The 13,740-nt window shown below is 51.6% G+C and overlaps 1 protein-coding gene across 11 annotated transcripts in view; it reads left to right on the plus strand.

The window, feature by feature from the left end:
* Positions 1-13,740, plus strand: part of Slc6a6 (solute carrier family 6 member 6) — a 73,694-nt gene that overhangs the window by 45,610 nt on the left and 14,344 nt on the right. For 9 of the 11 annotated variants that reach the window (XM_008763123.4, XM_063285685.1, XM_006236903.5 and 6 more), the window contains 4 exons: positions 3,660-3,792; positions 8,918-9,052; positions 10,063-10,166; positions 10,287-10,411. In XM_008763123.4, coding sequence (XP_008761345.1) covers positions 3,660-3,792; positions 8,918-9,052; positions 10,063-10,166; positions 10,287-10,411 — 497 coding nt within the window. Of the gene's footprint in view, positions 1-3,659; positions 3,793-8,917; positions 9,053-10,062; positions 10,167-10,286; positions 10,412-13,740 lie in introns of those variants that run through there. The other 2 variants (XM_039107210.2, XM_063285686.1) reach the window with 2 other exon arrangements.

A 13,740-nucleotide genomic window follows, 5' to 3' on the forward strand; every position in this document is an offset into this window, starting at 1 on the left:
CAGCTGAGGAAACCACTAGTGCCACAGTTCAGAGACCACACAGGACCCCTGAGGAAGAAGTCAGGAGGTGGGTGAGAGAGAGAGGCAAACAGTTGCACACCCACCGTGTCTGGCTTCCTGTGTTTGCTCTCCTAGTCTTGTTAGGTGCCCTCCACATTCTTTCAAGCGTATAGATTTGAGCGGAAGGTGACAGGGACAGATTAGGATGGAGATAGGAGGATGTGGAGTGGAGGAGGGATGTGGGCTGGCATTGCAGATACCGTAGGGTCCCTCTGACAAGCGTGGAGGATATAGTAGAGAGGTTGGGAAGAAGTTACTATAGTGGCTTGGGGACGCAGTGGGGCCTGAGCAGGGTGTTGTAGGAGGATGTAGGAGGCACCCAAGAGTGCCCTGTGGCAGCGTTCCCTCATGCACAGCACAACACAGTTTACTGAGCACGGCACTCAAAGCCGTGAGAAGGCCCAGCGGATCCATGAGTCCCCCTCGTAGGGAGCAATTCAGAGAGAACTAGGGAAGGGTTCTCGCTGGGATTCAGGTGACTGGCTACACTCCAGCTCAGCCCTGCCTGGGACTTGGTCAGAACCCAACAGGACATTTTGTGGCCCCGATGTGCTCTGTGAAGCCTGGCGACAGACCTGTATTATTTTAGTATTGTATAATTTTAGGTAGAGGATCAACCATTTAAGGCCATCCTGGGCTGCATGAGACCCTGTCTCAAAACAAAAACAACAACAAAAACAAAAAACAAACCAACCAAACACCCCCACCCCCAAAAAACCCCCAACAAACAAACAAACAAAACCAAATCATCACCACCACCACCAAAACTTTTAAATATATCTATAATGATATATCACAAACACACAGCAAAGGAGCTGTACCTTTGCTGAGTCCTTGTCCCCAGGTAATGTCCACTGGTAATGTTGGTGTGTATTCATGTTCTATCCCAATGCTCGTCCTGTGCAGATGCCCCCTGCTCTGCAGGCTCACTCTGACCCCCAGGGTGTTACACTGCCTTATCAGCACATCAAGAACTTGAAACTGGTCTGTCGCCTGTGTGGCATTCCAGTGTGCCTGCCCCAAAGCTTACTGTACCCTACAGAGGGGCGCTTTGGCAAACACTTTGTCTATGAGCCCTCATGCTGGTAAGAATAATAGGAAATGGTCTTGGGAATGGAGTTACTGAGTCAGGGAAATCTATCTTAAAATGTCACTGGTTGCCACCACGAGACCCTATAGGGACTGTCCCCAGCAGCAGAGGAACACAGAACTCATATGGCTGTCTTAGCTGTCCACAGCTACTCTGCTTGATGGTGCCTTGCAGCAGTGAGCATGGTTGAGCAGCTGACTTACCTAGCAGGGTGGTGAGAGTGGATAGTAAGGCAGTTGTGAGATGGATGGAGCTCTCAGGACCAGGAAGATCTGGCTTTGGAGTTTTGAACTTCTTGAAGGACTGTCCCCAAAGAACAGGGACATGATGGTTTCACGGCCTCAACATCAGCTGAGGGGATGGCTGTCGGCATGCTGTTCACAGAGTAGTCAGAACCAGTGGGAAACAAGGTAGACTTCAGCAAGTCACCTGGAGCACCAGCTGTGGACGGTACACCTATGGAGGGCAGGCGGGGGAGAAGGCTGTGTGTATGAAGGTGTGGAATAAGGTCATGTTCTCTCCCCCAGTGAGGCCCATTCACAGGAGCATGGGCTGTTTCTCCCTGTGCTTTGAGCTTCTGTGGCTGGCACCCAAGCGCTCAGTGTTGAACGGGAAGGGCTTTTTGTTCTGTGGTGCTGCCAGGTCTCGGCTTGGCAGGGGCCCAGCTGATGTGATTGACCATTAGCCTGCTCGGTGAAGGTACCCCATGATGCTGCCCGGAGGCACCAGATGATCCCAGCTTGTAGTGGACAACTGGAAGACCCTGCATTATTTAGAATTGTTTTTAATTATATTTTGTGTCTATAAATAGTTTGTCTGTTCGTGTGTGTGTGTGTGTGTGAGATAGAGAGACAGAGACAGAGACAGAGACAAAGATAGATAGACAGACAGGCAGTGAGAGAGACAGACAGTGAGAGAGACAGAGAGAATGTATGTGCATGGTATGTGTGTGTATGTGTATCATTTGCCTGATGCCTCTAGGAGGAGGCCAGTGTCCAGGGAAGAGGTCTGCATGTACAGCAGGGTCATTGAGAGACCCTGGATACCTGGGCAGTAGGTTTCACAGCTACTTTGGCTCTACGTACCCCATGTTGCTTCCTATGGCTCCTTCCCTATAGCGAGGGCCCCAATGGGAGTGTAGACAGCAGAGACTAGCAAAGATGACCGGAGGTCAGCACTTAAGTCCAGTTTCTGACTCCACAAACCCCAGCTCAGCTGTGTGACCACGAGCAGGGCTGGAGGCTTCTTCTCCCGGGAATTGTACTGAAAGCCATGCACGAGCAGGGTTTTGCTTAAGCACCTGCTGTATACCATCAGCTTCTCCGTGTGTATACTAACATCCTACAGTGTGTGATCAGGTGTATCAGGGGCCAGCCACCTCCAGACCTTGGTATCAAACTGTTTTCTGTGGTATTTTCCTCATAAGCCACTGCAGCAAGATGGGTACCTGTGCTCATATAGGACCCACTTTGCCTCTCTGAGACTTATACCTTTGGAAGGATCTAGATAATGGGCAGGGTGTTGTTGCTGTTGTTGTTGTTGTTGATGGTGGTGGTGGTGGTGGTGGTGGTGGTGGTGGTGGTGGTGGTGGTGGTGGTGGTGGTGATGATGATGATTTGGTTCCTTTGAGAAAGGATCTAAGTAGTCCTAGGTGCTCTGGAACTCATAATCCTCCTGCCTCAGCTTGAGATATATGCGCATACCACCATTCCCAGCTAACAATCAGAGTTATATCAAGGAAGCTAGCACAGATGGTTCTGGGAAGAGAGTCACACACATTTTACATACTGAGAGAGGCTGGGCTGCCCAAGGTTAGCAGTTTAAGAGACACTGAGACTTGAACCCAGTGTTTGCCCCACAGTCAAAATTGAAGATTGTCGTCGCAACCATGGGTCATGCAGATAATCAGTCCTCCTTTAAAAGTGTGTATGTATGTGTGCACACGCACGTGTGTGTGGCATGTGGTCAGAGGACAACTTGAGTCAGTCCTTTACTTCCACCATGCAGGTCCCGTGCATGCAGACCAGTTCAGCAGGCTTGGCAGCAAGAACCTTTTTCCTCAGCCAATTAAATCAGTTTCCATTTTACAGATGAGGAAACCAAGGCTTGGGGACGTGACTTGCTCATGACCAGGCTGGACTGCGCCTAAGATTACCTAATAAGGATCCTGCAGTTTGACTGCCCTGCTCCCCTCTGTTCTTTTCCTGACAAATCGGGATCCCAAGCTTGCATACATGCAGTGCCTGGGGCAGAGACTGTCAGTGAGGAGTAGGGATAAGGACAGGTCATGCTCTGTGGTCCAGGCTGGCCTGGAATTCACTATGTAGCCCAGGCATGCCTCAGATTTAAGGCAATTCTGCCTGCCATAACCTTCCCAGTGAAAATGAGCATTTTGTATTTCATTCTGTCATGGTGTCAGAAACAGAACCCAGGGTTTTGCCCATGCTGGCTTAGCTGTCAAGTACCCCCTAACCCCCAGCCCCTGACCTCTTGTCCTCTTTCTCTAAAGGCGCAACGTGCTCAGCCTGTCCTCCGGAATCGACCACCCAGGCAGTCTGAAATGGGACCTCGCGCTCTGCCTCCTCTTAGTCTGGCTCGTCTGTTTTTTCTGCATCTGGAAGGGTGTTCGGTCCACAGGCAAGGTGAGTGGACTCCTGTCCCTGCCTCAGGGACAGCCACACTGTGGCCAGCCTTCTCTTGAAGGCTGAAGTACCTTTCAGCGAGTGCTACCCTAGAAGGAGGCTCCACATTGGCACACAGGAGTGCTCTGACAAGATAACACACACACAGCCCTGTGTGGCATTGTCTCTCACTGAGTAAGAACCCTGGGTGTCCACCACCCACTGGTCAGGAGCTTAGTGACCTTATGACTGGAGGACAGCCAGGTGGCCCCACTGAGCTTCTGTCACCAGCCACTGCCCTGTTCCCTGATGTGCACTGTGGGTGTGGTAAGCAAGGCTCACTGAGCCAGAGGCCAGCAGCAGCCCTACTACTGGCTACAATTATCAGCCTGCAGTGTGGACCCTAACTTTGCAAAGTGATCTGGCAGCCCCCGGAGTTTAGAGGAGATGCTGAAGTAGCGCCACCTAGCTGCCTTGTGTTACTGTCTCTGTACTCAGGTGCAGAGCCCCCTGCTGTACTGAATCTCAGTCTGAAGGGAAGCCAGCCAGGCCCTGACCACTCCCTGCTAGCATCACTCCATAGGACAAACAGAGAGAGTCAACATGATGTTGCCTGTTCTCTTAGGGACCCTGCCCACTGTGCTTCTTACTTCTGCACAGTCTTGGGAGTGTGCGTGTTATTCTCCTCTAAACACTGAGGGAGCTGAGGCTCATAAGAGGTCAGGCAGCTTGTCCGAGAGCAGCCCCTCCCTCCCTTGGCTGTTGAACAGTGAACTTGAGGGTTGAGAAGAGGCATATCACGACTCAGGTCTACAGACCAATGGATCTGCCCTACGTGCTTGAGGAAGTAGCAATTGCCTTCTGCCCTCTGCCTCATTTTCCTACAAAGAAGCTAGTCTGTCTGGGAGTACCTGGGGGAATCTGGTGCTAAGCATGCTGGACAGTCAGTCCTTTGAGCCTCTTGTGTGTGGGTCCCATTATAGAAGCGGAGTGAAGGGATCCACAATGTCCAATGTGTGTGCTGGCTGGAAAGAGCTAGGCTGCAGGAAGATAAGCAATGGGACATGTGTGACATTTATAAGGTGGCCGGGCAAAGGTGACTATGGTGACGAGACAATAGGAGAGGGGAGTAGAGAGCATCCAAAGGGGGTGCAGGCAGAGCTAATGGTCAGTGTAAAGGTTCTGGTGTGCATCTGGCCAGGCTGTAGGGAGCCCTCCTGTTAGACCAATGTTGGGGTTCAAATCTTGGCCCGTGCCCAGACAAAGCACACCAAACCAACATAGTTCCACATGGAAAGGTTTAATGAAATAAGAAGAATAGAGGGTGGAGGAACAAAGGCCAGTCGTGGGCACATGAGGGAAAGGGGGTGGGGTGGAAGAGAAGGGACAGGGAAGAGGGCACAAGAAGAGGAAGAGCAAGAGAGAGAGGGAGAGGAGGGGGCAAGCAGTCTCCTTTATAGTCAGGCACAGCTGGCTGTTGCCAGGCAACTGTGGGGCAGAGCATACCTGGCTGTTGCTAGGCAACTGTGGGGCAGAATATACCTGGCTATTGCCAGGTAGCTGTGGGGGTGGAGCTTAGACAGAATACCAGCACCTCCAGTCTTATGGAGGTTGACGTCCACAAGGCACAGTCAGCAATATTTGAGACGCAGCATACTACAAAGGGGTCAGAGCCAAGACCAAATAAGTGGCAGCTATGGCTACCATGAAAACATGACTGACCAGAGGCACCCGGACCTACCCTGAGCTATACCCTGCTTGTGGTGCACGCGTGGTTCCTAGAACAATAGCAGCTCTGATGGGTCAGAGAAGCCAAGACAAACAGCTCTGTGGACTTCCTCCAGCTCAGTGCTGAGAAGCCCTCAGAGGCCGTCCGCCTGCCTGCCTACCCCATCCAGGGGCCCACCCGCTGGCTGGCTTCAGCTTCCAGTCCTGGCTGCAAACCAGACTCCCAGCCCTGGGGGCTGAGCCTTCACCTTGGCCAAGTTTCTTTCTGTGGCTAACTTAGTTCAGGAGACGGGAGGGTGATGGATGGAGGGCCCGAGTTCAGGTGCTTGGCTTTTCTTTCCCGGCCTGCCCAACTCTCCGAGCGTCTGAAACAGGTCCCAGAATGAATGTCATTTTCACTTATTTAACAAGCCAGGTAGCTTGGACATTCACATGGCACCCCCATGAGGGTGGCAGCTCATTTAATCCTCCTGAGTTTCTCTGATCCTGTACAATTGAAACTGCGGTTCAGCAAACTTAACTAACTTTCCCAACCCTACACAGCTTGTTGGTGGCCAAACTGGGGTTTGAACTCAGGCAATTCTCTTTTCCCACCTCTCAGTCACATCCTTGTGCTGGCTAGCAGGTGCAGGGAGGCAGAAGCCTGGTATGTTCCTGCTCTCCTCTCACAAGGAGACAGACTGCCAGTGGAAGTCTGGAGGGCCTGGACGTGTATGTGGCTGGGTCTGTGGTCACACCCCAGGACAACCTGTTATGTCAGAAACAAAGCAGAATGGGGCAGACAGGGCTAGTTAGTTGTGAGTTTGAACTCAGCTCTGCCCGTTATAAATGGAATGACTTTACCTGCCCAGCCTCAGTTTCCCCTCGTGTAATGTGAGTGATTGAAAGATCTTGCTGGCCAGGCCATCTGCTCTCAAGTAAAGCTGAGTAGCAAGAGACTAGAAGTTAGCTCTCCCTTGCAATCCACCAACCTACAGAGGGCCAGGGATGAGGTGCCCGCTAAGCCTCCATTTTCCACAAGGCCTCTGGCCCTGTTATGAAAGATCAGCAACAGGAGTGGAAAAATACCACGTCCCACAGCAAGGCCTACTGGGCCACTGTCAGGGGCCCAAGGTGGCGCCTGGCACCAGCCTCTCCCTAGAGGATCCCTAGGAACAGTCACGGAAAAGTTGAGAGAATGGCTCTCGGGCTCATCCAAGGAGTAGCAGAGGCTACAAAACAAGGTTAGCCTTTTCTAAAGAGATGGCTGGAACAGCGTGAGAGGAGGTGGCAGCAACAGTAACACTCCCAAAGATAGGGGAGCCCCAAAAGTACTTGGCCTAAATGAGATGCCACTTCTGACACCTCCTTCTAACTGGGGACTCCAGGCAGGTGACATGGCCCGTGTGGCCTGTAATGGCTTCTCCAGGTATGGCCTGTATTAAGTAAGTTCATAGCACCATGCTGAGCACATAGTAAGTAAGTAGGCAAGCCAGAAAGCCCTCCCCACCCCAGTGAGCCCACCAGCGTTTCTGGCTACAATCCACTGACTTTGAAGTGTCCTAGCCCTCTGGGGAACCCTGTGGCACTCTTGTCTGTGGCTATTGTTTACCAACTTGGGTGTGGTTTTGTGTAGGGCCTCAGAGAGGGGACCTGGCCAGGGGTGCCTGCCTACCCACAGGAAGGGAGGGGACAGGAGGATTTTCTTTCTTTTATACTTTTAGTAGCTTCCTGATTGGCCCTTGTCCCAGGTGTCCGTCAGTCCATCAAGGGAAAAGAAGCAAGGGTGTCTGGGGACACAGAGGCCTAGAGGGAAAAAGGCATCCAAGGGAGGGGTGGCAGGCAGGAGAGGGCCCTCCTTTAGCCTTGTAGAATGCCACCATGGTCCGGATTGATAAGTGTTTCCAAACATTCCCTGAAGACCTTGGTGTAGAGGGTGAGGTCAGAGTTCCCCTTGAAGCGGCAGCCACAGTTGCCAACTGGGAGGTAGGACAGATGAGCCATGAACTCCAGCTGACCCTCTGGGTCAGTCTATTTATCTTAGCCTCAGAGCAGGAACCTAAGCCTATCCAGTCCACGTCTCTCCCCTTAAAGTGGGGACACCTAGTCTACAGGAGGAAGAGTGGCGAAACTAGCTGCCAGGCACTGTGCCTGAGTTCCTCTCCAAGGAGCTTGACCTCCTAGAAAGCGATGTCTTCCCTCAGGCCTTCTACCCATTGTAATGGCCAACTGCCCTGCAGTGGTGTGGCCGACCGAACAGCTGGTGGGACCAGGCAGAGGGTATTATTATCCATCTCTCCCTCATCCCAGCCCTGGCCTGCTGGAACACACAGTATGACCCTGTGGATCTCCTACAAGTGACCTTCGAGACGATCCTGCCCACCTCTCGAGTCACTGTCAATCAGGCTGTGCATCTTGACAATCATTTGCTGTTGTCTGACCGTGTGGATCCTCACCCATCCCTGGATAAGGGCTGCTGCGGCTCTTGTCCTCATTCTGTATGAGAAGAAACCCAACATGGCCTGCATCTCTCAGCAAGAGAAGGCCCAGAGCTGGAGCTGACCCTCCCCTATCTTTGGCAGTGAAACTGTTGCTGCCACCCCCTATCACTTTGCTGCTGCCCCAGCCATCTCTCTAGAAAAAGCTACCCTTGTTTCATAGCCTTGAACACACCTGCCCAGGCTCCTGGGTGCTGGGATTACAGATGTGCACCCACGCCTGCTTCTATCTGTTTTTGTTTTTGTTTTTGAAATATGTATGGGTATTTTGCCTAAATATATGTGTGTGCCTGGTGCCAGAGATGACCAGAGGAGGATGTCAGATCCTTTGCAACTGGGATTTCAAATGGTTCTGAACTACCACCTGGATGCTGGGAATCAATCTTGGGTCCTTTTCAAAAGCAGCCAGTCTTAGCGAGGAGCCATTGCAGCAAGGACACTCACTGTGTTATCTCTCCGGCCCTTTCTTTAACCCCGTGTTGTGCTGACGGTTGAATGTCAGCCGATATGTGTTGAGTACCATGTGACAGCCCATGTGACCACAGGCTGAGCTGTTGCCTACATCCCTGATAGTTGATTACGTTTGTGTTGTCTGTATTTCTTTCTCCAAGTGCATTGTCTTTTCAAAGGGTGGATTAGTTTTCCACCTTGCCTGCTTTTTAAAAGTCTGCGCCTGAATGAACTATGTAAATTATCTACCAGAATTTATTTACTTATTTCTTATCTATGAGGTAGACCCTTATGTCATATTTAGGCAAGATGGCAGAGGCTTAGAGGTCAAGCATCACACTGAAGATTGCACAACAGGGAGAGCAGTGTGTCTCTAGAGTCCTTGCTGCACCCAGGGCAACTTCCTGCCTCAGAGAGAAGAGGTTTGCCTGCTGGTCCGTCACTGCAGCAAGGATCCTCACAATTCTACCCAACTCCTTCTCGCCCAACAGGTTGTCTACTTCACTGCTACTTTCCCGTTTGCCATGCTTCTGGTGCTGCTGGTCCGTGGACTGACCCTGCCAGGTGCTGGTGAAGGCATCAAATTCTACCTGTACCCTAACATCAGCCGCCTTGAGGACCCACAGGTAGAACAGGATGGGGTACCTGGTCCCAAGGCCCTGAATAAATCGGTTGTACACAGGGTTCCTCTTGCTCTTTGATGCCCAGTGTGGCCAAAGATACTTCTGCCTGGTACTTTTCTACTGGGCCAATAGTGGCTCACAGTCCTTCCGAGCTACAGAGCCTGCCTCAGGCAAGCACCAGCTAAGGCAAGGGCTCCTCCTCCTCCAGCCACACCAGGACCGGAGACTCAGTGTTCAGGATGCCATCCTCAGATAGACTTGATGGTGCTCTGAAGGTCAAGGGGCTCATATTGTAAGTCCCCCTGTCTCAGCACATAGCCGAGGAGTGTCAGAGTTGGTAAAACCTCTGGATGCTTTTGAGTGCACCCTTTGAGACCTTGTCCCAGGCTCCCAAGCCCCTGGGAAGCAATTGAAAATTGGAGCAGAGCGGGGTTGGTGGGTATCCAGAGCTGTGAGCTGGGAACGTACTGCTGTCTTCCAGAGCTACAGTGCCTGGAGAGATAAGGAATACCTTGTGCTCTAACTGAGGTCTCCGACTAAGCCCTCACAGCCGTCAATGCAGCCTTGCTGTGTTTGACGTCATGACCATGGCAACCTAGGAATAGATTCAGAGTAAAGACCATTCTTTTCTGAGTGTGGAAAGTAGTTCGGAGGGGCAGGGTAGGCTAGGAGGCTCGTTCTGTAGATATGAAAAGCAAGGTTTCAGAAGTACCTCTGGTCACTCCAGCGTTAGAAGCCTCCCCGCCTTCCCCCGAGCTGGGGACTGAACCCAGGGCCTTGCGCTTGCTAGGCAAGCGCTCTACCACTGAGCTAAATCCCTAACCCTAGTAGCCTTAACTGATACAGGAATACAAGGATCTTCCTCTGGGGTTCTAGATCTTCCTCTGGGGTTCCTCGCAGCTCATCAACACTGGATCCCGTGCAGACTTTGTCAGGATTGGTCAGAAGTCCTCTCATTGGCAGGTTCCTCTGCTCACCCCAGGCAACCACACTAATGCTGCTCCCCTCCTCAGGTGTGGATCGACGCTGGAACTCAGATATTCTTTTCCTACGCTATCTGCCTGGGGGCCATGACCTCACTGGGAAGCTATAACAAGTACAAGTATAACTCGTACAGGCAAGTGTCGCGCTGGCGGGCCCGGTGAACGTTAGAAATGATGATTAAGAAAAAGAGAAGTAGGGAGCGTGGCTTCCTTGTGTTGTGATTAACTTACCCCCTGACGTGTGTGTAACTTAGGGACTGTATGCTGCTGGGATGCCTGAACAGTGGTACCAGTTTTGTGTCTGGCTTCGCAATTTTTTCCATCCTGGGCTTCATGGCACAAGAGCAAGGGGTGGACATTGCTGATGTGGCTGAGTCAGGTACGGTGGTGTCGGTGGCAGTGGTGGTGGGCACTGCCACCTAGTGTGTAAGATGAGTACTGCAGGCATGGAGCCAGACCCCAGGGGGATGGAGGGAGCCTGGCTTTTACATAGACATCCCCTCCCCCACCCCAAGACGTGCTCCCATACCTGAGTACAAAGACTACATTTAAAGGTATTCAGTACATTCTGGCCCACTGAAGGTGGGAGGAACAAGGGCAGTTGAGATGGGACTTGGTGGCTGCTTTAGTTGTGGTCTTCCAAGCCCCCAAGACTTCCCCGGCAACCGCTGGTTTTAGCCATGGGAGTTGCTTTCCTAATTAAGGCCCAGGTCAGCCACAGCTAGGACACCATAACCAGCACTGCTGCCATCTCAGCCTTGGTTTCTGTGGTTTGCATTTGGCTCCTGGCGAGCTCCAATGCCAAGCCGATCCACTCTTCGGTCCTTCCTGTGTATGTTTACCAAACCTCACCCTCCCAGCCTCCTCCACAGTCACCAGGAGTGAGAAGGCAGGGGAGGAACACCACTCAGAGGCCATGACAGAGCTGATTTGAGATTAGGATATGAGGACACTGTTGCCTTTGGGGAGTTGGGGGCCTGTTGGTCCCATGTTGCTACTCAAGATGCCAACATTCACAGAATGGATGGTCACTTTTAGGGTCATGGGCTCTGCACAAAGTGGGGTTCTTCCTTAGCAACATGGGATCCAGAACTGCAGGAAAGATGGTTCTGGAACGTGGACTAGACTCCTACTACCTCATCATATTTTAGGGGTCTGGGCTTGAGTGGCCCTGTAGTGGATAGGGTTCTGGGGTGGATATCCCCAAAGGCCATCTCCCACCCCATTCTCTTGGAGGGTGGTAGGGTGTTATCTAACCTAATTCCTCACAGCCCCTCTGGGGCCTTCTAGAGGCTGCCAAAGCCCTAGGCTGGGTCTTCCTCCACGACAAAGGGATGGTGTGAGATAGAACAGACTGTCCTTTGCTATTTGAGGTATTTTTGCAGATGGGGAAAGTACCCCAAATCCCTGCCATTCCCTTCCCTTGATCTCCTTATGTTTGAAATGTGAGGTCATCCTAGTTCTCTGGTCCCGAGCTTGGCATTGGAAGGTCAGAGGGTCCCTTGGCACTGTGTGTCTGGATTGTTTAGATATTGGTGTCTCAGCTGAAATCAAGAGCCCCAAAGAATGGGCTGTGTTCGGGTCAGGGCAGGCTAGGCTCATAGGCAATGCATCCGGTTGCTGAGTCTCCACCCACAACATGTCTGGAGAACCATCCAATGTGGCCATTTCACTCGATCCTCTGACCTCATGGATCTCAGGGACCGCTCATCCTCTGTCTGCTGCAGGGCCATACCTGAGGCCCTCCCCCAGTGTGAACTCCACACTGTGCGCACACACATACCTATTTTGCTGTGTCCCAGTTGGACACTCAGAAGAACTATTTGCCCATCCTCAGCTCAGAGGCTCCAAAGGCAGGGAAGGACCCGAGGGCACAGAGACTTCGATCATCATGGCCTCATGTGTTGGAAGTTGTATAGCAAGGGGCCCAGCACCTCTTCCAGCCCCTCTGTTCCCGCTTACACAGGCAAAGTGATTCCAAACCTGTAACTGGGTTCCACCAAAAACACAGAGGAAAATTGTTATGGGAGAAAGATGGGTCCACCAAAGTGATCTCTGTGCACAATGGGTATTTTCACGCCGTGCATGTAGTCAGTCAGCCCCAGTGGTTTTTTTTTTTTTTCTTTTATCCACTTCAAAGGCCTCGTCCATACTCTTTCCCCACAGTGATCTTTGAGCAGCCAGCACAGCAAGAGGGACAGTGACTCTAAGATTGGTTTTGGCAAGCACCATAACAAAGAAAAGTGCATTTGAACAAGGGTATCGCACAGCCAAGGGAATTCCAGACAGGACATGGTGTGCTATGCCAGCAGGGCATCACAGTGGCCTAAGTATTCTTGGCTCCTATCCTCCTGAGTTCACTGTGGTTGTAAAGAAGGGTGCTTGGCCCCTCTCCTGAGGCTGGTTTGAGAAAATCTCAAGTAAAGGGACAGAAAGAAGTAAACCGATTCTGTTCACAGTGCCTGGTGCGGAGGGGAGGGCTGGGGTACACCACGTTTACATCTGTGGTTACATCTATAGCCATCTTGTAGTTGGCTATAGCCCTGATTGCTCAGGCAGGTAGGTCCAGAGCTTTGAACTTCAGGGGGAGCCAAATGTTTTTGGTTCTAACTTGAGTCCAAGTGTGCTTCATGATGTCCCAGGTGGGAAGGTGTGTGTCCTGAGCCCCCTCCCCTCAGTCTTGCTCATTCAAGCAGCTTCCGGCTTGATAAGCAGCCTCGCCCCTCCCCCTCACAGAATCTTCTAGAATCACCTTCTAGCACCCACTCAGTGGCTGCCCCAGGTCATTGTTTCAGTAGGGTTTCTCATTCCTCAGGCTGAGCAGACAGCATTGTCCCTCTGCCACAGTTGGGGTTGTAGATGCTTTACTAAGTGAAAATTTTTTTTTCAAAATTGGTTTGTTTTTGTGGACTCTTCCCCCTTCCCCTGTACCCTCCTCCCTTAAGCCATTCATTCAGTTTTGATGCTTGTTTGAGGTTTGCTTTAAAGGGTAAAACATCTTCCCCGTCTCCAGCAGTCTGGCCAGTAGTTCTTCTTGATTGGTTTGTTTTGTTTCTAGTAGTTGATTTTACTTTAGTTTGTCAGCCCTCGAGTGGGCTCAGTACCAGCTAGCTAATCTCCCCCAGGAGTCTGTTTGTGGGGGGTGTTTGCAAGCAGAAGATGTTTGTGTTCAAATGACCCTGTGAGAGGCGCTCAGAGTGGGCAGAGCGCTTGTCCCCCTCTGCCTCTGAGTCTGGCCAGATCCCTTTTCTGGGCAGTGGCATCCACTTCCGAGAATCTGAAGATAAAGGATCCTGGGGCTACCGACCTTCAGTTAGGGGAACCTGATGCCCCCAGAAGCATATAAACGAAGTGGTGGTTGAGGACTGAGATGTGGGTAGTCTCCTGGGCCTAGGCACAGGCCTGACTGGTTTCACCTTGCCTTGAGTGAACTTGGGTACACAGGCATGTCCTTGAAGAACCATTTGCCCTGCTGGGCATCTAAATTCTTTTTTCTTTTCATTCAAACAGTGTTTTAGCCATTAACTAAAAAAACAGAAACGGTTCTTTGCAAAGGAGGGTTTCACGAATCAGATAACCACGACTTTCCTTCCAGCCAATGTCAATGTGCCGCTTTGGTGTGTGAGGGGAGGGTCCTCCTTTGCCCAAATCTCTGGCTGCTTGAGCCCCAGATTCAGTCCCACTCCCTGCCCCTAGGACCCCGTGTCT

The sequence above is a fragment of the Rattus norvegicus genome, chromosome 4, assembly GCF_036323735.1.
Source record: "Rattus norvegicus strain BN/NHsdMcwi chromosome 4, GRCr8, whole genome shotgun sequence".
NCBI classification, from domain to species: Eukaryota; Metazoa; Chordata; class Mammalia; order Rodentia; family Muridae; genus Rattus; species Rattus norvegicus.